This window comes from Daucus carota, chromosome 1, assembly GCF_001625215.2.
Source record: "Daucus carota subsp. sativus chromosome 1, DH1 v3.0, whole genome shotgun sequence".
NCBI lineage: Eukaryota > Viridiplantae > Streptophyta > Magnoliopsida > Apiales > Apiaceae > Daucus > Daucus carota.
The window spans coordinates 55,225,989-55,250,714 of record NC_030381.2 but is presented as its reverse complement, the minus strand read 5'-3'; the positions used below and the strand labels follow the sequence as shown (position 1 = coordinate 55,250,714).

Here is a 24,726-nt window from a genome sequence, read left to right as displayed (position 1 = left end):
AATCTGAAAATATATAAATATTTTTCAAAATTTTGTTTAGCGTACTTTAAAAAAATATTTCTAGATCCGTCCTGACATCACCAATATAAAGCAGCAAACTTTAAAGACCTCCATCAACTATATCACTGTCTCAATGAACTGGATTCTTCTTGGACTAATAATAACACCTTTTAGCCATTTCCAGCCTGTAAACTTGCTTATTTTTTTGCTAATTATTGCTGCTCATTGCTCATGGCTCCTGTTGGTTTCATCTGATTCACTGTTGCACTCACAGCTTAGTGATTAATCCCTTCCTCTTTTTTGTCCTTTTCGAGAGGGCAAGAGAAGGAAACGAGATAAACTTTTATCACTAGACTATCAAAAAATTTATGATCAATATGATATCTTATCTAATTACGTCTTAAACGTTACTAAACAATCCGAAATGCTTATAAAATAGCAAATATCAAGAATATTACTCGCTTCTTATTAGAAAAATCACTTATCGATTCTCCGATCGTTACATAGCTCCAAACACTACTTCAAACGCTAAATAGCTCAGATTTCAAACGCTAAATAGCTCAGATTTCGATCACTTGTGTAATAATTCTTAACGGTTTTTCTGTTCCGTACTAATTTAAACGGAACAGAAATTGCGATTCACTTATATTTATAAATCGCAATTTATGGATATAGTTTTACACAAAATACTCCCACCTAGGCCTAGAACTTGTATTATTAGTTCCATAATTAACTGCAGATTCAGAGTTCTGATACGACATTTTTGTCGACATGCCAGCATCGAATGTTTCCCAGTTTGAAGTTACCACAACTGGCTTCACCATAGCCAATCTGTGCTTTCTGTTCTGTTCTTGTTGCCTCTGATTCGGATTTATCTGCATTTTTTCCCCAGCTGTAATTTTCTGCTGCTGCTGCAGTGGCGGATTCTCAATCGTCGAGTTTCTGATCTTGAGCACATCTAGAGTTTCTATGTATTTTTGCACTCTCTTCACCTACAGAAACACACAGTGAAGTTCCTCAATCTTAGTTACACTTTTAATAAAAAAAATTGCAGAATTTTCAGACTAAGATTTGAACACTCGACATCCAGTTACTAAAAATTGGTGTCCGCTCCTCACCTGTAGTCTCCTCTTCAGTTTGACATCTCCATCACCTGCAACTTCGTCGAGTTTGATCAACTGTGTCATCAACTGCTCAACCAGATTCAACAGAGTTTTCTCCATAACCCTCTTGCCACTGCAGACTTGTGTTTCTAAATTTATTACCTGCCGATTTCAATAAATTTAAACATCTGAACAAAGCCACCAAGTTAAAATGTTGAAATAGAAGCATTACCTGCTTAGCAAACTTATCAACTTCCAGACTAATCTCTGCTATATCCTTCAACGCCTTCTCAATTTTAGCATTTTTTCGCGCTTCCAACAACCTTCTTTCCCTTGCATCAATATCCTCAATCAGCACAATTTTAGAACCATTACTAACACCTGCAACATCAAGAAATGTTCTCGATTCTCGTTCTTTATCTTTGAATATTAGCTTCTGTTCCTCAGGGTGCAAACCAGTAGGCCCTGCCACCATTTTCTTCAAATCACCTGCATAAACAACAAAAAAAATGTCACCAACTAATAAAACAATCAAAAAAATCAAAAACCAACAAAACAAAATGCTGCAAAAGGGTTGGCTCAGTTGGTTAAATAGGGGATTTCTATCCTCTTGGTCACAGGTCCGATTCCCAACGGAAGGAGAATTTATGATTATGCCTCCTGAACCAGGGGCTGCGGGTTCCTACGTTAAAAAAAAAATGCTGCTAAATTTACCAAAGCTTGCTTGAGAACTGATACTAAATTCAAGAAACAATGATCCATGTTTCACTTTCACTTTAAAAACCGGAACCACAACCGAACCATGATCAGCATCAGAATTCCTTTTCTGAACCAGCATTCCCCCTGGCCTCATCTCCCAAGGTGCATACCCCTCTAGGCCAGCTCCTCCAATTCCTCGCGCTGGAGCAAACACTCCTGCAGGCTTGCTCTTCATGTTCATCATCTCTGAGTGCTTATATAGAGACTGATAACTTAAGAAATGATGGCTCAAGAACTTGAAGTGGAAGCTAATGAAGGAAACCCAAGAATAAAGAAAGAACCAAACTTGTGACCCACATGGTCAGAAACTCAACAGCAACACACACATGGTTGCATTTGATCACAAGCTAGCACACCAAACTAGCTATCTAGTGTACATCTGTAGGCTACTTTAGAAGAGAAATTGCCTCACAAGTGTATGATGATGATGATAATCAAATATTGTACAGCAGAGAGGAATGGTCAGGGAAGGCAGGGTGCAGAGAGGAATATTGTTTGTTATGTGTACTAGAACCATCTATTTATAATGATTTTTTTCCCCATTTCATCGGGACCCAGATTTAAACGGTAAATGTGTCGTCTAAATATTAATCAGAATGCTTGATCGAAATATTAAATAAAATAATAATATTTTTTATTAATCCTATTACATTAGTTCAGAAATATATGTAGATTTTAGAAGTTGAATACCTTGTAATGATTAATCAGTCAAATTTAATAATTTTTTGGACATGTTTTTTTGGTTGGTGCCAAAATAAATAGTTGCTTATGAATTGATGCTTGTATATAAAATTCATTAACAAATGTGCTTGAATTAATTTGTCGTATACTCCTTAGGCAACAACTGAATCTTAATGTTGCCTTTAGATTGAAGTTCATTTCCTTTTAACATGTAAAATGAAATAACAGAAAAAAGTGAAAGTAAATGAAAAAAAATTATACTGTGAATTTATCCATCACACAGGGAATACAATGATGCAAAACACACTTTCTCATCTTCTCCTGCAGGGTAGGCTGAAATCCCGACCATTAATCTGTCACGTCATTTGATAAAAAAATTCTGAGACATAATTTGAAATACGTTGCATTACTTAATTTCATTATCCTAAACGAAAACTGATAAATTTATTATCAGAGTAAGATTTGCGTACATTTTGAGACTACTGTTGTTCGGTAAGTGTATTAATTTAAGGGATATTGTATCAGTACACAGTGGAAGATAATTCATTGGCAATCATAAAAAGGGACCATTATCTTTGTAGTAGAGTGGCATGCCATGGGGAAGAACATGTTTAACACTGGAGACCTTATCTTTGAGTTGCATAACATCCAAGAGACTGCATATTATTCATCCACAAGTGGGGTTAAGGCCAGTTCATAACTTGAGTGTAGCAAGGAACTAATCACATATTAACAATTATTGTGATAGCATTATGCAAGGGATGAACAAGGCTTAGCAGGAAACTTTGTCCTTTTCCTCCTAGATGTGAGATCACTGATTGCGAGAGCAAGCAAGTACATGACTTTCTAGGCATCCCGTCCATATATATTGTCGCTTACTACTATTGTAGTCAGAACCATTAAACAGACGGGAGAGGGAGGACTCGAACCTGAGACTCCTCCCTAAACCGAGCTCTGGTACCTGGCTGTCAAGTTATCCCTCCATATAAAACGTTATTTTTAGATGGACCAGTTACCTTAAAATCTAGGAGGACTCGAACCTGAGACTCCTCCCTAAACCGAGCTCCGAACCTGTACATATAAGATGTTAGTTTTAGATGGACCGGTTACTTTATGATCTGGGACTCTGGGAGGACTCGAACTTGAAACTCCCTTAAACTGTGCTCTGATATCCGTCAAGTTACCGGTCCATATAAACGGTTACTTTAAGATGGACCGGTTACTTTATGATCTAAACCCGAAAACTCCCAAATTTTGATAAATATTCATGAAATCCGCTACATGGTTGTTTCTTTTGATACTTCCTTTTCTCCGAAGTAGAAACTTTGAAGTAGCAGCTAGAGAGTTGTGGTCCAGAGAGCATGCCACTATCAAGCATTTCATGTTCAACAGGGCGGCAAAAAGTCAGCATCCAGCTGCCTCATTCAAGACATGATCTTGGACTAACAACCACAGAATGGAGCTCGAAGGCCCCTCATCTCCAGCTCACTCTTCTTTTATCTTTGGTTATGTCGACCTTAATGCAGCACAGGCATGTAATTCAACATTCATTGCAGAACCTCATATGCCGACAAACTCACACAAATGCACAATGTGCTGGTCTTCAATTTACATGCCCTTTCTTTCGGGAAACGAATAAATAGACTTCTAATCAATGCACCAGAACAAAGAAAAAATGTTCAGCCATTCCCCCCCCTCTGGTGGCTTAGTAGTGTGTGCATTATCATTATCCAAACAAATTTGCCCTGTCAGGACTTCTATTGACTCACTTATCTACTTCTTTACTGTACGATGTATATTTCAGACATTTTGGTGCGTAGATGAAAAAAATGATTCAGATAGAAATATAATTCCTGAATTTGCTCGTTTTGATCTAAATAAGTATACAACTCTACAAGTTTGCCTATAGGCCTTGTTCGTTAAAATGAGATCATGCCTACGAGGCCCGGACACCAAACATGGACAGGCCAAATTTTTTTTTACAGAACAGCATGATTTGTAAATCTAAATTGAACAACTGCAGGATCCAAAATTGTAATTCTACCTCACTCTTCTTTTTGAGCTTTTTTTCTAGCAGGGTTTGCCGGCTTGATAATTTTACCAAGAACAACGAATGTTATGGGAACAATGGTTGCAATGAAGTATACACTCTTGTATGCAGCGAGTGTTTCATGTAGGCTTAGTACCTGTACAAAACGAGACAAAAAAGTATCAATCCTCTATCCTATTATTTGGTCATTTCTGCAGTCAATTAATTTGTCTCGTATATTTTGCAATTTATGAAAGACTTACTATGAAACCAACGCATGAGCAGTTAAGAACCAGAATTGTATACAAAAAGTTCATAAACACAAGAATATTTTTAGCCATAGCCATTTTTGGAGGAACAGATTGCTGCCACCTGTAAATGACTGCTCCAAGACATATAAGTTAGTATTTTAACAATTATATGCCTAAGGTACTTATCATAATACAGACTATGAATGCCTGCTTCGTACCTCTTGAACCAGCAATCATCAAAGCTGTCTGGCTGAAGAATATAAAGTACCCGGGATAGAGACCCTGTTACATGGAGAAGAACTCAATCAGTCGGATTAATTAAGAAAATTTTAAAAGAGCTATCGATCTATATATCCTAATGCAAGCTGGTTAAAAAGTTGAATACACAAAAAATTCAACAGCGAAGAATATCAATCTCAGATACAATCCCCATCAATTTTTGGTTTATTCTACATGAGATAAGAGATCTATGTTAGCAAAACTTACATGCCATACAGCACTGACAGTCTGTGTAGCCAGCAGCTGGAAGAAACCAGGTTTCTTTCCCTTTTGAACGAGTCTTTCGTAAACATCTAAAGGAATATAAAAGCATTAGTCTACACATATTCAATCATTCTTAAAGGTAATCCTTCTGCATAAGAGAGCAATTACCCAACCAGGTTGCATACTGATTTTTGCAGGCTCCGTAAAATATGGTGGCAAATAAGCAACAAGAAGATAAGTATGCACGTGGGAAAAAGGAGGTGGAACTTACAATGACGTAACCAGGCACTGACTTGTATATTCCACACAAGTGGCACTTGAACTGAACTCTTCGCCAACTCAACACCCAAGATGTCTACATTTTTTGCACGGTCCCATCGTGGTTTTGGTGGTAAAGTATCTGTCCAGCCACTAAAACCCAGACCAGAAATAATGATAGAAGATTCCGAGATTGACCAGATAAAGTAATATTTCCAACGTGTAGTAAAGCCAACCATGTACTGGTAACCCATTCGTTTCCAGAAACCCCATTCTTGATATACAGGTTCAGTAAATCGAGACAGTGGAAACCGGGGTACAAGGTATAAGTACAAAACCATACATATAGCTGCTTGGAGAATTGCTCTGAGTGCTGGCCAATATGGAGATGGGGATATTGCCTTATCAGAAGGCGTCCAAAACTAAATGTGAAGAAGAATATAGAAAGCAAGGTCAGAAAACACACAGGAAACAAGATCTTCAATACACTGAAACTTCTAAAGCAGGAGAAAACTATAGAAGGAAACTTACCCCTTTTCTTTCAGTCCATTCAAGATAATCTTTGATCTCAAAAACTGGACCGGCAAAGTGACTACCACAACACAAGCAGTATCCCATATACTCAGTTAAAGAAGGTAACCTAAGCAAGCGGTTTTTCTTCTGTGCCTCACGCAGATCTTCCTCCTTCAGTAATCCATCATTATAATTAATTGCACAAGAAATGACTTTTAGCGTGAGCACCATTAAGGCACCTACAAACATATGCCACAATTGAACACAGATTATTACAGGCCTTGTCAATATACTCAAATCATATACGGTAACACTTATTTATATTCACATTAGTGATACATTTTCATAGATCGATCCCAGAAATATATATCACACGAAATGCCTGCACAGTTGTCTGGCTGAGTAATTGATAAGTTATGAGTTATCACAATTCATGATTACCGTTAAGCTAATATATATTATCACTTCAGAGATAGATGATAACCATTATCACCTACAAAGAACAGAGCATTTGCATAGTTGCTCGAAGGATTTATATTCATGATTTGCTTTAAATGTTCATTTCTAAATCACTTTTGAAGGAATGAGGTCTGTCTTACAAATACAGTTCAAGTTATCACGAGTTCCCTCTGTACCTTCCGTTCTAAAGTCTTGGCATTGTGCAAGTGCAGAATTCTTAAACACATTAACAAAGTCACTAATTCACTTACTCATTCTTTAGGGCACAGTCACCCTATTAGGAAATGCAGAGTCTCGTATCTAGTCCTAGGAGTAATTCCACCAAAATCTAGTGCCAAACACAATCATACAACCAGAACTAATCTACTCAAATGAAGTGATGCTGTATGATATCAATATCTACTCGAACGAAGTTCAGTTAGCAGGAACCCTAATTCATCCCTGTCATATCAATATCTTGTCCGTTTCTTCCTATACCAAGTAAAACAGAACCTGTCAAGTATATCTTCTTTAATTCATCTTTATAAATAGTTTCATATACTTTTATTAAATACAAATCCTTGTTGAGGTGCACTATTAACATAAAAATCACAGCCAACAAGGACAGATGGGTGCTTACCAGTGGCATCAATACCGCCTTCCTTCCATGCATCCCCACTCATGTAGTATACATGGCTACACAGGCATAAATGAATTCTCTAAGATTTACAAATACCATGCATGAATAACAAAAAAAAAATTCACAAACTTTTACCTTTACAAATAACGGACATAGTCTAACAATGGATCAAGATAGCACCCGAAACATAAACTCATCAACTAGTTTAAAAAAATAACAGCGCTAAACATTTGTTATAATCATAAATATGTGAATAGCCACTCAATTCAGTTATACTAATATCTAAGAACTTTGAGCACAATTGGATAGCACAAGTGGCGGGTTTATCCTCTGTTGTCCCGGGACACCCGATTCGACTCTGGCTCATCCGAGAAGTATTAGAACAAATACTAATTTGTAAGGCATATAAGCCTAAATTGTAAAAAGAAAAATAAAAAAATTTAAGAACGTTCATTGTATTCAATCAGTACAAAAAAACGGAAATTATACTGAATTTGATCTCAAAACTCATAATGTAGCATCAATCCCATATTCCAGGGTCACATATAAAAACCATATCTTACGACCCTATTCATATCAAGCATGTAAAAACCACAAATGACACTAACAAGTTCAAATGTGCAAAAAACTACTGTAGCTAATTTCATCAACTAATTACTAAACCAAAATCCAAATATATCTCTCTCACACACACTGACACACACTTTAATCAAATCAAAATTCTCTTCCAAGAGGTCACATATTTAACAAACACATTCTACTAAACCACATCTAAATTCAAAATCCAAAACTAACCAAAACCAAACAATAAACACAGAAACACAATCACACACACATGCATGAAGCACCAACAAAATTTCAGAAAAAAAAAACATACCATCCAATGAGATAGGCCATGGCCAAAACAAAAGCAACAAGCCCACACCTCTGTCTATACAAAACCATAGAGCCATACCCAACAGCCATAAGAACCAAAAAATGCAGATTTGAAGACAACCCAAATGAAAAATAAGACAAAACCACCCCTGTAAGAGCTGCATAAAGATTTTTACCAAATGGGCCACCTGGAACAAGCCTCCAGATGAAACTAACAGGAATTGTAGCAACAAAACATAAGAGAAATTTGAGAACTGGGATTGATACTCCGATCATGAATGCCATTGGGCCAAGATTGAGGTCCATGATTAATGTATGTTTGCAGGTGGTGAATCAAGAAATAATACAAAAATTACAAATTTTGTTTGTTTGTTAGAAATATTTTCCAGGGCCAAGGTGGTGATCAAGAAAATAACACACAGTAGTGTGTGTTTTTGTGTGTTTGTTTTGTTGCGGCGATCGGATGGTTTGAGTTTGTGATGTAATGGAACATGTGTTTAACTAGTTGTGATTGAGACATCTGTGTTTTATTAGACTTTGTTAACTTTAATGTTTCTTGATCTTACGCACTTTAATAAATAGTGTCATCAATACTACCCTGAGGTGTTAATAGTAAAAATTTAGGGTTTTTAATTTTCAAACAAAAATATAATATCAATTTTTTTCTTCAATTTTTTTAGAAAATACTTCTTCTATCCCAAAATAAGCGTGACTTGAAATTTGAGGTGCGAAAAAAGTATATTTCTACACAGTATTTTTTTTAAAAATTTCTTTGTCTAAAAAAGTGTAGATGTTAACTTGTTTGGAAAACAATTCAAAAAGAAGAAAGTAATATATGACAATATCAAATCTAACATTGATTTTTGGACATAGATAATATTAATTATATATATAGTCAGAACTTTTAAAATTCTAAAATTTCGATCCAAAAGTGAAACGATCGGTATAAAATGTAGATCAGAGGGTAGCTCACAAATACTATAATCAAAATTGAAACGATTTGTTTTTGCATATATTTTTCATGTAACTGAAGATTTAAAATTGAACGAATACTTTTAGAAGGAGGAAATTTTTGGATTTTCTAATTTATAATTAAGAACACAATTTTCAAATATGTGACCTAAAACCTAAAAATTGTCGTCAGTTTATTGAGATTCTAGTGAGATTGCAGCTCTTTTCGATTTGAGTTCGTTTCGACAGAGATTTGAATTTGAATTACTCGTGTTCAAATACAAAACTTAAGGTTGGCTGGCCCAAAGTTTTACCCACTTCAAAGAGGATTAGTTAGATTGATTTATTAGGAAGCCCACTTAAAGTCAGTCCAACATTCACACTCATTTATAATCAGATCCAACAAGCCTCAGGTTCGGACATATTTGCAGGCCCAGTATGAAAGTTTTCTGAGCTTCTACGATGAAATAGCTCATGCACTAAACGCTCAAATTTGACAATTTGAGTTGTAAACCTGGCAATTAAATTTAAACCACTAAATAATAATATTTGAATTAAATTTTAGTGGGCAATTTGATATAATAGTTTTTTTTTGGTTTAAATGAGTCGTGGTTTTAGTATTTTAATTAAATTTTTTAAAAATGTTAGCCAAATGATATAGAATAGTATTTTAATGGTTTAAACGGATTGCCATGAAAATCAGTAACTAATCGATATATTTTTCTGAGTTTGGTGGATGATTTGATATAAAACCCTTATCAAAAATTTCTCGGCACTAAAAAGCAAATCAGAACTATCTATCAAGGAGGATGGCAAATTAGCAAGTTGACGTGAAGACCTATATGCCACTTTATACTTTTTGGCGATATGAGTAGCGGTAGCCTACTTGATATAAAATCCAATTAGAATTATGAATGAACTCGTGTAAATTAGATTTAAGTTCTGAATACATGAGATCTGCTTATCATGACTATGAGTTGCAGGATTGAAGTCCATAATTATTCAGAAGATCCTGCTTATTATGAGACTTATAATGAGTTATGGAGTGAACTAGTCCAATTACTTAAATTTCAAAAAGAACTGTTTACAATGAATAGAACTAAGCAGTAAGCAATTGTTTAGGATTGAAATAACACTTCATTATCCTTCACTACAGTTACAAATATAGGAATAAATACAGTGTTCTTCAGAGAAAATACACAGATCAGATTTCAAACTGTACATAAGAAAATGATCTCCCAGGCCTCATAACAAAAAAAAATTATTGTTCTGAAAGCAAAAACTTCTCCACCTTTAATTTTCTATCTTAATATATCTAAATTTCTACGAAAAACAGGTTAATTAGCAATCAAAAACGCTTTAACCTCTCCTTAAACTCAGCTGGATATATTAGTAAAGAATCGACAGAAAGGCCACCTTTATTGTGCGTGCAATCAATTTGCATCATTGAAAACTTGATTTTTGCTGGATTCCCTGAATTTTCTACAACAAAATCTCCGCCATGATAGTAATTCCAGTTTCCTGGTTCACGCAAATAAGATGAAGTGGTTCGTAGATTTTGATTTTCTGAGGTTGATAGCTGGAACTGCACGGGCTTAATGTCCCAACCATGGACATTTTGAGAGTTGCAGACCCGTCGACCAAATCTTTTGGTAGACTTTCCTAGCTGCAATCTGAAGAATAGGCTATAGGTTCCAGCTGGGAGAGGAAACTCAACCTCGCCACTGACTTCAAACCACCACGTCTGCTGGAGATATGCAATCGTGCCAAATCTGCAAACGGGCAAAAGAAGAAGCTCGATGAGAAAATAGGGCAGAGTAAACAGAATCTGTGTTATAAACAGAAACAAATTTTAAGAAAAAGAGAAATTATCCAGGTTGTTTGATGTACAATATCCTCAAAAGTAAAATTCTTCAATTTTACTGATTCGGTGGTCTGATGAACGCTCGTAAGATAAGGTACCAGAGAAATGCATCTAAACCTAATAATAAACCAAATCCCATACACAGGTTTAGCCGGGATGAAAGAAAAGACAGGCAATCTGTCGTTTTAGACCTATGTATCGCCCCAATAAAAAAATAGTTAAGAATGGTAAGTTCATCCACATCAATTTTTTTGCTAACTCATCCACATTATTCTACATATGGAGATTACAGAATCACTAATCAGTTGAAGAATTCGAACCGAAAAACGGCCCAATAGACCTGAGATCAGAGTAACAGAATCCACATTAACTCACATTAATTATCTGCCAAATTTTTTGATAACATGAACTCATAGCAGTTCTAGTCCAGTCTCATCAAATTCGAAAACAGACAGAAATACTGAAACTAAACACTTCTAAACAGACAGACTAATCCTGAGCAACTCAATTAACTTGAAGCAACACAAAAAAGGGGGAAAAAATTCCAGCATCCACCAAACAAAACACAAATGCAATCGAAAAACTCACACCTGGACTCATCCGTAAAAATTCGATTCCAGTATCTCCGATCATCAATCCCAGTAATCGATAATCCATTCGAAGAAATGGCCAAACACATCTTCCCAGAAGTTTTATCTAACCAAGCTTTCTGCGAAACAAAAAAAAAATAAAAAAAAATCAATCATCCAGACAATGCATAAAAATCATGCTATTTCATAATCCAGCAAGGTAATTACAAAATACAAAAAACCCTGTTTAAATCATTATCCAGAAATTATACTTTTTCCCCATTCATATTCTACATGACACACATGTTAGGATATAAACACCCGTGTTCTCGGGCTAAAACTGTTCTTTTGGTTTTCTAGTCCCTAAACACAAACATTAAAAGAAATGCTAAATAAGAGAGATTAAATTTAAACCTTGTGATCTCCATCAAAACAATTAGGCCTACATAACACAGCATAAAGATCCTTCTTACACAATCCATCATCAAAATCACCAAACAATCTCATAAAAATCTCTTTATAATTCACAGGAAGCTTAGATTCCCACACAAAATCTGCAGAAGAAGCTCCTCGAAAAGCCTTACTGAGAACAGCCAGCTTACAAATCTGTTGTGGTGGCATGTTTTCAAGAATTGCAGCTACACAACTTTCCGGCAAGTCACCGAGATTTGTCCCCGGCGCCGGCGTTGGAGGTGGCGAAAAGAAAGAAAACCCAGAACCCATTTGGGGAATATGATCAAGAATTTTGTGGGTGTGGAGAAATTAGGCGGAAGAGTAGAGAAAAATTGAGGGAGTTTAGAGAAGGTGGCGGTTGAGTTTATATACAGAGGGTTAAGTATTTTTTGGAAAGTTTACGTAATGTGTTCGGATATTAGAGAGGGTAAATCAATAAAAAACCTCCAAATTGGGAGTCAAATTGATCAATTTTTGATTAAATATTATAAATTATCTATTCATTATTTTTAAAATCCGAAAGTTGCATATTAAAATAGACAAAACATACTTTCTAATGATATAATTTTTATTATTCTTTTTAATTATATTATACATGTAAATTACAGTCAAAATATAGTCAATTTGACTGGTCAAAAGTTAAAATGGACATGTAAAAAAGAATGTAGAGAGTATTATACAAGAACATTGGCTAGTGAAAAATGGTTTGATGTATTAATTACATTCCCTTTTGGAGAATTTGCGAATAAAAATGCTATTCTGGAGTGTGAATAAAAATGTGAATAAAAATATTTCCTCTGTCATGTTCATTTTGACTTTTGACTTTAATTACATTTTGAAGTGCGGATAATGCTGTTCTGAAATGCAGATAAATACGAGTTAAAATATAATTTTAAACGTTATTCTTTTTCGTCAAAAAATATTATTCTTCAAATTCTTTTTCTGAAAATAATATATTTGCAAGTTTTATTTATAACAAAAAATTTGGGAAAAATAATACTTTTTTATATTTCAAATTACATACAAATAATCAATTATCAGTTTAAAATAAAGAAAATATTATGCACAACCTAGTATGAAAATTACTCCATTTGCCAGCATTTTGATTGTGACAAAAGCCTCACCCTGCCAAAACATGAGACAGGGATCAAATGTGGTGGACTAAAATACAATAAAACCGAATTAGAATAAGATATCGAAGACAAAAACACGTAAGCACAGATGCATTATTATTTTCCGACCTATCTTTTCCACTTTCGGTCTACAATTATAAGATTAAAAGAAAAACCGACAAACTGATGAAAACCACTACCTCTTATATTAGGTCGCCATGAAAAGACAATCTCTTATATTCCGACAAACAAGTCTATTTATAATATTAGTTGCTGCATTATTAGCCATACATGTGTAGTACTAATGATTCCCTCGTGTTTGTTTATTCGGAACTTTTGGAGTTATTCAATTAACTATATTGATTATTTGAATAAATTAATTATTTTATTAATATATTGGACTAGTATTGTATGAATATTTAATTAAATATTTATAAAATTTGTTTTTATTTAATGAGGTACATATTAAAATCTTATAAATTGAAACCTCCTTCAAGGATTTTTTTTAAAATTAGTTTCTTCGATATAAATCATAATTTTGATTTATGTTAACTATATAATATTGAGATGTCAAAATGCTTCATCCGGTCAAAACTGTTAATATAACCAAAAATCTAATATTCTTTTTTTACTTAAATATCTAGCTATCACAAGTTTAGGACATATTCATTGGACTTTAAAAAATTAAATTTTGATTAAAAAAATATTTAGTTAAAGTGTAACTTTTGAATTATAAATTTCAATGACTTTGGATAAATTCATTGATATATTCTAACTTATTAAGTATGAAAATTAATAATATGATGATATATATTACAAAATATTTTTAAGATGATTATATATATTATCATCAAATCAATTTTTAAAATAGTTATTAAAATAATCTAAGATATATGACAATTCAGATTTTAGCTTAAAACTAATTAATATCAGACTTATACATCATCTTCTGGTTCAAAAATCATCATTGCAAGATACTATGAATAAATAAACGACTTCTCTTTTCAAAAAAAAATAAAAATAAACGACTTCTAATTTACAAGTTTATCACTGCATGGATTACTTAATTCGTTCAAAATTTGATGAGCAATCTGATTTTAGAACGCGATTTAAGATATATTGATCACTCCTTTCGTATTTTTTTATAAATTTTATAAACAAAATTTTATATTTAAATTTTTATTCATAAGAACCTTTTGAAAAGTAAACTATAATTATAACATAGATCAATATATTCTAAATTGGGTGTCAAAAATAATCAGCTAATATAATTTGTGAATATTGTAAGGATTTTCGTCCAAATTCATTAATATTCAACTAATTTAACGTACTTATGATTGAGGGAATACAAAATAAATATATAGTAACGTGTAAATGAGTCAGCAGCAGAACATGTAAACTCACGTATCATCAACTTATCATTCATTTTTCCTCTGCTGAAAACATGTGGCACACATCACTGTGTGCCCCAGGACACGGATAGAATCGATATTTCAAATTTATTTTATTGTACTTAAATACGAATATATAGGTACTGAAATTTATTAGTGAGCTTTTGACACAGTTGTTGGATGGCAATTATTGTACCATACTTGGGAAAAAAATTGAAGTTTCTGAGAAGCTGCTTATGGTGAAGAATGTGTGTATGTATAATGTATGTATGGCTCCAGCTCATAGATTGTACTATATTTTCTAGAAAGGTGATAAGGAGAAGACAGGAAGAGAGTGTTTGTTAAGGATACAAGACAAGTGATAAGAGATCCAATGTATCTTTTTAGGGCTGGAAATTATGGTGCAGTATTCGACAGGTATGGAACTCGTATATATCGAAGAGTTGTTAGGAGTTGTCCCATATCAATCGTAGGAATTCGACGGAATCGAAAGACATGTAACTATTGTCAGCTAATAATGAGTAGTCATTGAATTCGATCTTTAGTGGGGCGGCCATACGTTTCTGGATGAAGTTATATAAATTGACACAAACTGAACTTCAGTTTTGAATGTTTCAGTATTTCTGTAAATTTTTGCTTCTTCGTTTCTTGTGTGTTGAATAGCTTGAACAAGATCAATTTGTAAGTCCTTCGTGAACCATCAAGTCTGAAAAATAAGCAAGAATCAAATATCTCAACTACTCGATTAAAAAAGGTCCAGAACTCAAATTTTGTGAATGTATGTATAAATATGTGTGAGAGTATTTTGTTATTTAGGATTAAACATTTATGAAAAGAATAAGAAGAATCATGATTCTTCATTGCCATATTTTTTGCGCGTACCAGAGAAACATGAGTTGATGTTTTGTATCAAAAAATATGCAAGGTAGTGATGACTAATGCTTTTACTTCATCAGATATATATCAGAAGAGAGCGTCTGGAAGAGACTCTGGCTCTGAAGAAGTTTTCTGTTATTGAATCCAATGCTCCGAATCCTCCTCGTTCCTTCGACTTACATGTCATCTTTTAGATTGTTACGGGCTTCAGAGTCTAGGATATATCAACTCTCAAGTCCACAGAACCAGGCTTTCTAGCGGAGTACCAGCGTATAAGAATGACTGGGACGATTGTTCCTACAGGTCAGCCTTCCAGCAAAAGACTGGCCATGGAATGGAAAGCCTTGCCTTATATTTAATTATCTAAATCTATGATATGAATCATGTCCTTTCCTTCAAACCCTCTCACCAAAATCTTCTGTGCTGCGAACTGAATGCATTATGCAGTTAAACTAATCTGGTCCCTTCCGTTATAAATAGTTTTCTACTTTCATTCCAATGCACCAGCCGTCCCCTGTTCCCAACTTTCATGCCTCATCGATCTGCCACGGGCCTCAGATGTTATAGTATACATAATCTCATGTCCAAACATCGACTCAATCTTGCTCACCTTGCAGTCTAGTGGAAGGCTACAAGTTGAGTCAAATTAGCCTCAGAATTCAAACTCTTATGGTCGTACTACAACCAATTCTACTTGAGTGCTTCGAACTGACCCAATAAATCCCCAGCCCTCCTCTGCTACCATTGTATAGCATCTTGTGCAATTCTAAAATACAAGTCACAGCTACACATCTCGATCCTTAAACTGACGCATGGACACTCTGTCATCTTCTATTCTATCAATAACTTGTGAAATTTAGTATCTCTACCAGTATCAGTAAGCCGTTGAATGCAAATACTGATGGCAGCGACTTTAACATGATTCAGACAATCTTCACAGCAAGGGAAATTCAGGAAAAATAGCGGCATCACTGCAAATGTGACACGCTTTTACAAATTTCCATTAGTTCATGAAAGCGATTAAGGATAAACAGGCCATAAAATCATCTAGGAGTGTATATTACAAACTGTGATATATTGTAAATTACTAAATTGTACATTATAAAGCATCAGCAAACATGTTTTAGTAATGAACAGCCTGAGGCTGGAACTAAACAAAACAGAACTTGTCTATGGAACTTGTATCTTTTTGACTTTTATTGTAAAATGTAAAATTTAAAATGATAAAAGATGCAAATTAAACAGCTGAAGTAGTGGTTGATTCCAGTGCATCTGAATCCTGCTTGTCCCATCAACTTACATGCCAAAATGTTCATGCCTCTCCAATCTGCAAATATAGAATAATATGAGAGACATATATTACTATATTATTACAGATTATTCAAGACCTGGGAATGTGATATAGATTACAACAAACCTCTAGTCATCGCATTCTAATCTCCATCCTCCTGATCTTGAGCCCCAATTCCCTGCCAATGATTCCAGCAAACCATTTGGGTTTCCTTGCCAGCAACATCAGGTACCCAGTGATAAATGCAGGCACCACTCCACACCCATATCCAATCACCACCGCTTCCCAAGTAAAACCACAGAAAAAGTGACATTCATCCTCATCTTCGTCATCTTCTTCTTGTGTCCTAACATAAGATTCACACTTCTTCGACAAGGGATGTCCGCACAGCCCAAAGTTACCAGCGTAGCTGCTGTTTTCAAACGTATTGAATTGTGCCCCTTCTGGTATACGGCCTCTAAGTTGGTTGCAAGAAAGATTTAGAACTGCAAGTGAATATACACTAGTGAGCTGCTGAGGAATTTCTCCTTCAAGTTGGTTGGATGAGAGGTCTAGTGACTCCAGCACAGTCAATTTTCCAATCGAGCGTGGTATGTGGCCTGTGAGATGATTGTGAGAAAGATTAAGAAATCTGAGTGATACTAGATTTCCAAAGTATTCAGCTATCTCCCCATCAAAATTGTTCTTCGATACATCAATAGTTGTGAACACAGTCAAAATTCTTTCTAAATCAATCTCCATGCCTTTAATCACTAGAGCTGTGGAATCACTGTAATACTGATGCTCCATATAACTACGCTTTACCTCATTCACTTCACTATTCATCATAGCCTTGAAGTTTCTGAAGTATTTTGCTGGCAGTGGACCTGAAAACTCATTTTCCGACAGATCAATGATTCTCAAGCTAGGAAATGGGTGTACAATCTTAGAACTCGTGTTTATAAGACCATAAAACTTGTTTGATTTGAGAACAAGAACTTGGAGATTTGGAAGAGCTTCCAAACACCGGGGGAATGTATCATTTATCTGATTATTTCCAAGATCAAGAACGGCTAAAGAATCAAATTGAGCAAAAGAAGAAGGAATGCTTCCTTCTAATTGGTTTCCATTCAAATTAATAGTTTCCAGATTACAGAAATTTGACAAGGTTGCTGGAATGTTTCCTTGAATGTTATTCCTCCGCAGATCCAAAACCGAAAGCGGAGTCAAATTTGTATGACAAATGGGTAGTACACCACTCAACTTGTTGTGAGAGAGATTTAGAATCTCAAGAGAGCTGGAATTACACATCAAGGTGGGCAACGATCCATTCAGCTTATTGTCTTGGAGATCAAGATAAGTAAGATAACCCCAAGGCAGTTGCTCAAGACCGCCTATTAGTTTGTTGTGAGAAAGATTCAGATAGGGCAAGTTATAATACTCAGAGTACCACACTGACCCAATCCAGTGTGGAATTTCCCCTTCAATGTTATTGTTTGATAGGTCTACAAACTCCAGGGAGATGTTTGCATCTCTTGAAAAGTGAGGAAACTCTTTCATGTTGCAAGATGACAAGCCCAAGTAGTTAAGCGTAGGAGGGAGAGTGCCCCTGATTGTACTTGTCACTGAAAGACTGTTATGAGAAAGTCCAAGATATTGTAGAGATTCGAGGCCTGAAAACATTTCCAAATCCAAAACCCCGCTGAAATTGTTTGATGATAAATCTAGGCTAGTGAGATTGACAAGTTGAGAAAATGAATGTGGAAGGGATCCATAGAGTGAATTGTGGGAACAAGAAAAAGATCGCAATCGTGAGAAAGAAGAATCAAATTCATGTAGTGGACCCGTGAATGCATTACTATCCAGAAACAAGTACTCTAAGGATGGATGGTGAAACAACGAACGAGGTATGGATCCAGTAAAGCTATTACTATCAAGATACAACTCAACTAGTTTACTGGAGTGGGCAAGAAAAGAGGGAAACGGACCAGTAAAATTGTTACGGTCAAGGGAGATATATCTTAAGTCTGCAAGGCGTGTTAAAAAAGATAGAATTGGGCCACTGAGATTATTATCAGACAGGTCCAAGAGAGTAAGTTGAACGAGTTGCCCAATGGATCTTGGTATCGGCCCAGACAAATTACAGGCGATCAGATCTAAAGTGACTAATGACTCCAAAAAGCCTATAGAGTCAGGTATACCTCCATCTATGTTGATGTATGTAAGAAGAAGGTGTCGGAGAGTAGCTTTACTTCCCCACTTAACTTTGGGTAATGTTGCTCTCAGGGCAGGATTAAATGATAAATCAAGAAATTCCAAGTTGGGAAGGTGGAAAACCTCTTGGGGTAGTACTCCGTGTATATCAGTATACCTCAATTGAAGAACTCTTAAAGAAGTAGAGATATTCACGGGCAAAACAGAGGAGATGTTAACTCTATTAAGATTAAGCACTCTGATATGAGTTAAATTCTGCAACACTGATTTAAACACTTCTTCTTCAAGTTTAGCCTCATGGTTGCGACTGAGATCAAGTGAGACCAGTTTATGCAAATAAGAGATTCCCGAGGGAACTCTCCCTGATAAATAAGTATTAGAGAGGTTGAGATGCGTCAAACCTTTTGCAAAGAAACCAAATTCCTGAGGGAACTGATCGTAAAAGTCGTTCCCAGAAAGGTTGAGGAAGCGGAGATGAGAGAGCTGGAAGAGAGTGCTGTTAGGAAGAATGGCTCCTTCCAGCTGACTGCAGCTTAAATCGAGTCCGATAACGTCCCCTGTCTTGTGGTCGCAGCTAACTCCATCCCATGTGCAGTGATCAGAACTCATGCTCCAATTCTTTGTCTTTGCCCGTGAAGGAATATAATAAAGCGCATTCTCTTCGTAGGAATGGTACTCGCAATCCACTAGGTAGCTACTAGTACTGATTGTTAAGGTTTGGTTAAAGTGGAACAAGGCAAGTTTCTGCAAGTGGGGGCTTAATGAACAAGCCACTAGGTTGTGCTGCAAGAAGACGAGCATCACAATGATCGTGAAAAAACAGAGGATGAAATTTTGCATTTTCATTTTTCCTTCAAAAATTTTGTTTGGGATTAGATCTATTTAACATCTCTAGCATATATATAGCACAAAATGTGGAGAGTTTATATTTAATTAAAATATATTATTTTTTATTCGTTTATTAATTTTATCTGTAAATAATTTATACTACAAATAAGAAGTAACTTGAAGAAATAATAATTTTTTTGGTCATAAATATTAAATTCTTTTTAGTAATTTGATTAAAAATATTCTCCGATTATATAAACATTTTTTAGAGAATTAAAATATTTAGTACACGATAAATGAAGATTTTTTAAATTAATCAATCATGTTATAATAAGTTTTTATCAGAATTAAAACTTAATATGATACGATTTGATCAGTGTTTTAAGAAATGGAAGTTTTAAGAAATGGAAGAGGATGTCAATTTTTTGTACTTTTTTAAAATAAAACAATTTGCGAGTTTTTTCTTCAACTGAATATCTTCAAAAGGAGTTTAAAGTTGGAGATGGAGATTTGGGAAATAATTAGTATTGAAATCTTCTCAACTTTATTAAAGCTTTGTTTCTTCAACTTTCATATGCTTATCCGACACACCGTGATATAGATAGGTCAATTTAACTACATGGAAATTTTTTATATGATGTACGCGAGTCAGGTTTGTCACCGTACATGCATGAAGTATGAGATACTTCGGAGTTCGGTCCATGCACGCACATTGGATAGAGGTCATTTTAGATAATTTTTCTACTTACACATGGTCCGCAAGAACGTTGGAACACTGCATATCAATTATCAGGGTTCCGTGTTGCGAAATATCAGGGCTGCACCAAATCTTTAGAAAATAATATGATACTAGCCTTTTAACCCGTGTGAAGTACGGGCGGATATATAGTTCATAATTTATTATTTATAATTTAAATTTTAACATCATTTTATTAATATTTTAGTATTAATGGATTGAATTTTAATTAAATTATATTATTCAACTGAATATATTTTCTCCCGATTACTTGAAAATGGACAAACCCTCATGATTTTAGTACATTTAATCCGAATTTAGTACACGTAGATTTAAAAATAAAAAAAATCAGAAAATTTAAATCTTTTCCAAACATAGTTGATCGAGTATTACCTTTGAAAAATTCAGTAATCTAATCAATCGAATTTCAACGTAATTTTGTAATCTTGATTTTTTTGACAACAATAATATTTAAGATTAGAGTTAAAAAGAGTTATGTAATGGTTCGTGTTTATATTGAAATAGAACACGTTAAAGTAAAAAAAGTTATATGAAGATTCTTATTAAAAGAAGATATTCAAAATTGTATATTTATAATCTTATTTATAATATCATTATAATTTTTTAATGAAATATTATATGATAATGGATTGTTATAAGTGTTTTTAGTATTTGAAACTATTTAACAATATAATACTAATAAACTCCACATTTGTAGACTTGTAGTACCAAAAGAGAGTACCAAACCAAAAAATATAACTAAAACATGTGTGGTTTGTAAGCAAATTGGTGAGATATTATCTCTACTAGTGTTTTTGCCCGCGCTCCGCGCACGGGCTTCAAATTTTTATTGAATCTTGTTGTTATTATTTCACAAATACATTTAATAAATAATTATATTTGAATTTTCAAATAAAGTATAAAGTAGGAAGAAAAAAATTATATTAGACATAACTCTCTTATACTTAAGTTTATTATATATCAAGAAAATTCAAGTGAAATTATATGTCAAACAATATTAAACTAAAATTATATATCAAACAAAACATTATGTTAATACGAACATCAAAATTATACGTCAAATCGAATAAATAGATTTGAATGACCATCCACTATAATGATAGTTAGTTATACTACATTCTTGTTTCATGAGGTATTGGGCAGTCACAATTCTACCCAACCCGAGTCTAACTCGTACCGAGCGGATTGTGTTTTACCAAACCCAAATTATAGGGTTTCTGGAAAAAATTTGTTTTTAAACCCGAATAATTTTCGGGCCAGGATCGGGTTTGATTCGAACCCGACCTGAAAACCCGGAACTCATTCCGAACCCGAATATACATACATACATACATACATACATACATACATATATAAATAATATCTTTTATAATATATTTATTATTTAATATATAATAAAATTAAAACAAAATTAAGATATTTATATTTAATATTTTATATATTTAATAATTACTCGTGTAATATCCTTCAAGTTCAGGTTTAAGATTCCTAAATTTTTCAAGTTTGGGTTCAATTTTGGTATTTGCGAAACCAATTTCGACCGACCCGATTGCTATCTGTAACAGTGATACATATCTACTATGATCAAGGTGACCTACATAAAATGTTTAATACGTACTATTAATAACGTAATATTAAAATTTATAAAAATACTTTTTATAATATCTGTATCACTATGTTAGAAACTTTAATATATATTATTCCCAAAATTAAAAATTGATATATTTGTGACATAGCTAAATATTAGACGACTCCCGAATATTAAATATTAAATAAAAATATAATTATAAATTTCAATTTTAATTTTTAAACACTTTATTTATATATAAATTAATATAATTAATGCTTAGTTATATGATACATGATAAACTTAAAAATTATGACAGTATATTCAATATAATTATTTTCTTCAATTTTCATTAGTTGTGTACAAATTCAAAATTCAAAAAATGCTATGATACATGGAATGTAGTTATTGCATTACCATTCAAAATTTAATATAATTGTCAGTCATTGTTTACGCCCAATTTTAGGATTTTTAGGACATGTGATTGGTCTAAAATAAATATGGAATATGATATGACACGTCAAAATTTAAAATAGGCGTTTTTGTTGTGGACTTTTTTTTTGAAATATGTGGCATTGATGATTTGACACTGTTCAGGATTTATAATATAATTTGGGTTCGATTTTGGTATTTGTGAAACCCGTTTCGACCGACCCATTGATTACGCACAATTTTAGGAATCTTAGGACATCTGATTGGTCTAAAATAAATATGGAATATTATATGAAATGACAAAATTTAAAATAGATGCCATTGACTTGGACTTTTTTTTTTGAATTATGTGACATTGATGATTTGGCATTGTTCAGGATTTATAATATAGTTTGGATTCAATTTTGGAATTTGCGAAACCCGTTTCGATCGACCCGATTGCTGTCTCTAAGTAATAGTACATATCTACTATGATTAAGTTGACCTACATAAAATGCTTAATACATACTAATTAATGACGTAATATTTTTATAAAAATACTTTTTATAATACTTATTTCACTATGTTAGAAAATGTAATATATATCATTCCGAAAATTAAAAAGCAACATATTTGTAACATAGCTAAATTTTAGACGAATTTCGGATATTAAATATTAAATAAAAATATAATTATAAATTTCAATTTTAATTTTTAAGCACTTCATTTATTTATATATAAGTTAATATAATTAAAGCGTAGTTATATGATACATGATAAGCTTAACAATTGTGGCAGTATATTCAATATAATTATCTTTTTCAATTTTAATTAGTTCCGTACAAATTTAACATTCAAAAAATGCTATGATTATGGAATGTAGTTATTGCATTACCATGCAAAATTTAATATAATTGTCGGTCATTGATTACACTCAATTTTAGGAATTCAAAGATATGTGATTGATTATTCTGATACGCTTAAATAAATAAGGGAAATTATAATGACATGGCAAAATCTAAAATATGTGGCATTGATGTGGACTTTTTTTTGAAATATGTGGCATTGATGACGTGGCACTATTCAGGATTTATAATATATACATAGATACATAGATACATTGACGAGGACTAAGACTCTGAGAAGTGAACATGTGTGGTTTGTAAGAAAAACCCATCTGAGCATGAGCAAATATGTGTGATATTATGTGTATGTAGTATTGACGAGGAATAAGACTTTGAGAAGTGACGGGAATGAGTCTGGAGAGCTACTTCCAAAAATGCAATTTCAAGGAAATGAAAGAAACCTATATTCAGTGTATATCAGTATATGCAAGAAAAATAAAAAGAGCAAGAAGACAGCTACAAAATGAATTCTTGACCTGTTTACGGCAATATCACTTTCTATCATTGATTAATCAACATAAGGTGCTTTGTTTTACAAAAGAAAATTTTAGATAAAGAAAACAAGTGTTCCATGTTCATATGCATTGTCTTGTATTTTGGCGTATTAAGCTGTGATGGCTCCCTGAATAGTTTCCAGCATATTGACATTGCTCTGTACTCGTACTTCTGATTATTACAAGAAATTGCAGTATTGCTGCCGCTTCGGTATCATCAGTTGAATATTTATTGTTCTCATCAGTAAACCCGCAACTTGGGATCACACAACAATTTTTAAGTCCAATTTGGAACAAAGAGAGCAATGAGAACCACCTCCAAGAGCTTTGGTTCACATCTTAACTGAAACTTTAGGAAATTAATTTAAGAAAGCACTAGACCTGACTAAAGACCTCTGGATCCAATAATATCTCTCTCGTTCTTTTCAAGGTTCGAGTGTTTGAACCTTTTCAAACACAAGTCGAGTTTGTAAGTGCATTTAGTTGTCTAAAAAATATGAAACAGTTCAAACTTCCATGTAATAGAGACAGTACTTTATCCCAAAGTTACCTCAACAGATCCAGTGACAGAAGATTATCCCCAGTAAAGACTCTCAACAGATCTAATGTAAGGAATTTCAGAAACAAAGAAAGAGATTAATCAGCCGATAAATAACCTTCCTGCATTTCCTTGATGCTTGTCAAAGACCATAAAAAGATTTTCAACTATCACAATTTGCATAGCCGTCATCAAGAAAATAATTAGACTATGTTAAAACTGCACATATTTTCGTTAAAAAAATAGTGTGCAGTAATTTAAAACTGCAAGTATTCTCATTTACTATTTGATATCAACTTAAACTGTATGAGCCATAGTTTCTTTTTTCAATAGAGTTGATGCAGAGAGGTTTTTAGCGAGCTGATAGTTTTTCTCTGATGCGTGTAGAATCATGTCCAACCCTGATTGTTCAAAAGAGCCCACGCAGAGAGGTCATTTTAGATGAATTTTAGTAGTCTGTCTACTAATATGTGGTCTGCAATAGAAGCACTTTCA

At 33.7% G+C, this 24,726-nt stretch overlaps 4 protein-coding genes across 4 annotated transcripts; all 4 read right to left on the bottom strand.

Moving 5' to 3' along the window:
- Positions 1-436: 436 nt before the first annotated feature.
- Positions 437-2,413, bottom strand: LOC108222433 (BAG family molecular chaperone regulator 2). The gene is made up of 4 exons (XM_017396385.2): positions 1,818-2,413; positions 1,336-1,592; positions 1,119-1,265; positions 437-992 (listed from the first exon to the last, which is right to left on the bottom strand). Exons 1-4 carry the CDS (start codon positions 2,044-2,046, stop codon positions 678-680), a joined length of 948 nt encoding a protein of 315 aa, XP_017251874.1. The 5' UTR covers positions 2,047-2,413; the 3' UTR covers positions 437-677.
- Positions 2,414-2,963: 550 nt separating this feature from the next.
- LOC108208733 (lysophospholipid acyltransferase 1) lies at positions 2,964-8,470 on the bottom strand. The gene is made up of 8 exons (XM_017379260.2): positions 8,033-8,470; positions 7,156-7,211; positions 6,096-6,316; positions 5,578-5,986; positions 5,310-5,395; positions 5,042-5,105; positions 4,836-4,954; positions 2,964-4,729 (listed from the first exon to the last, which is right to left on the bottom strand). The coding sequence occupies exons 1-8, from the start codon at positions 8,335-8,337 to the stop codon at positions 4,589-4,591; spliced, it is 1,401 nt and encodes a 466-aa protein (XP_017234749.1). The 5' UTR covers positions 8,338-8,470; the 3' UTR covers positions 2,964-4,588.
- Positions 8,471-10,082: 1,612 nt separating this feature from the next.
- LOC108208741 (F-box protein PP2-A12) lies at positions 10,083-12,245 on the bottom strand. The gene is made up of 3 exons (XM_017379269.2): positions 11,830-12,245; positions 11,437-11,555; positions 10,083-10,754 (listed from the first exon to the last, which is right to left on the bottom strand). Exons 1-3 carry the CDS (start codon positions 12,136-12,138, stop codon positions 10,331-10,333), a joined length of 852 nt encoding a protein of 283 aa, XP_017234758.1. The 5' UTR covers positions 12,139-12,245; the 3' UTR covers positions 10,083-10,330.
- Positions 12,246-16,305: 4,060 nt separating this feature from the next.
- On the bottom strand, positions 16,306-19,590 carry LOC108204396 (receptor-like protein 7). Its single transcript, XM_017373800.2, has 2 exons — positions 16,665-19,590; positions 16,306-16,574 (listed from the first exon to the last, which is right to left on the bottom strand). The coding sequence occupies exon 1, from the start codon at positions 19,575-19,577 to the stop codon at positions 16,671-16,673; it is 2,907 nt and encodes a 968-aa protein (XP_017229289.1). The 5' UTR covers positions 19,578-19,590; the 3' UTR covers positions 16,306-16,574; positions 16,665-16,670.
- Between the last annotated feature and the right edge of the window lie 5,136 nt (positions 19,591-24,726).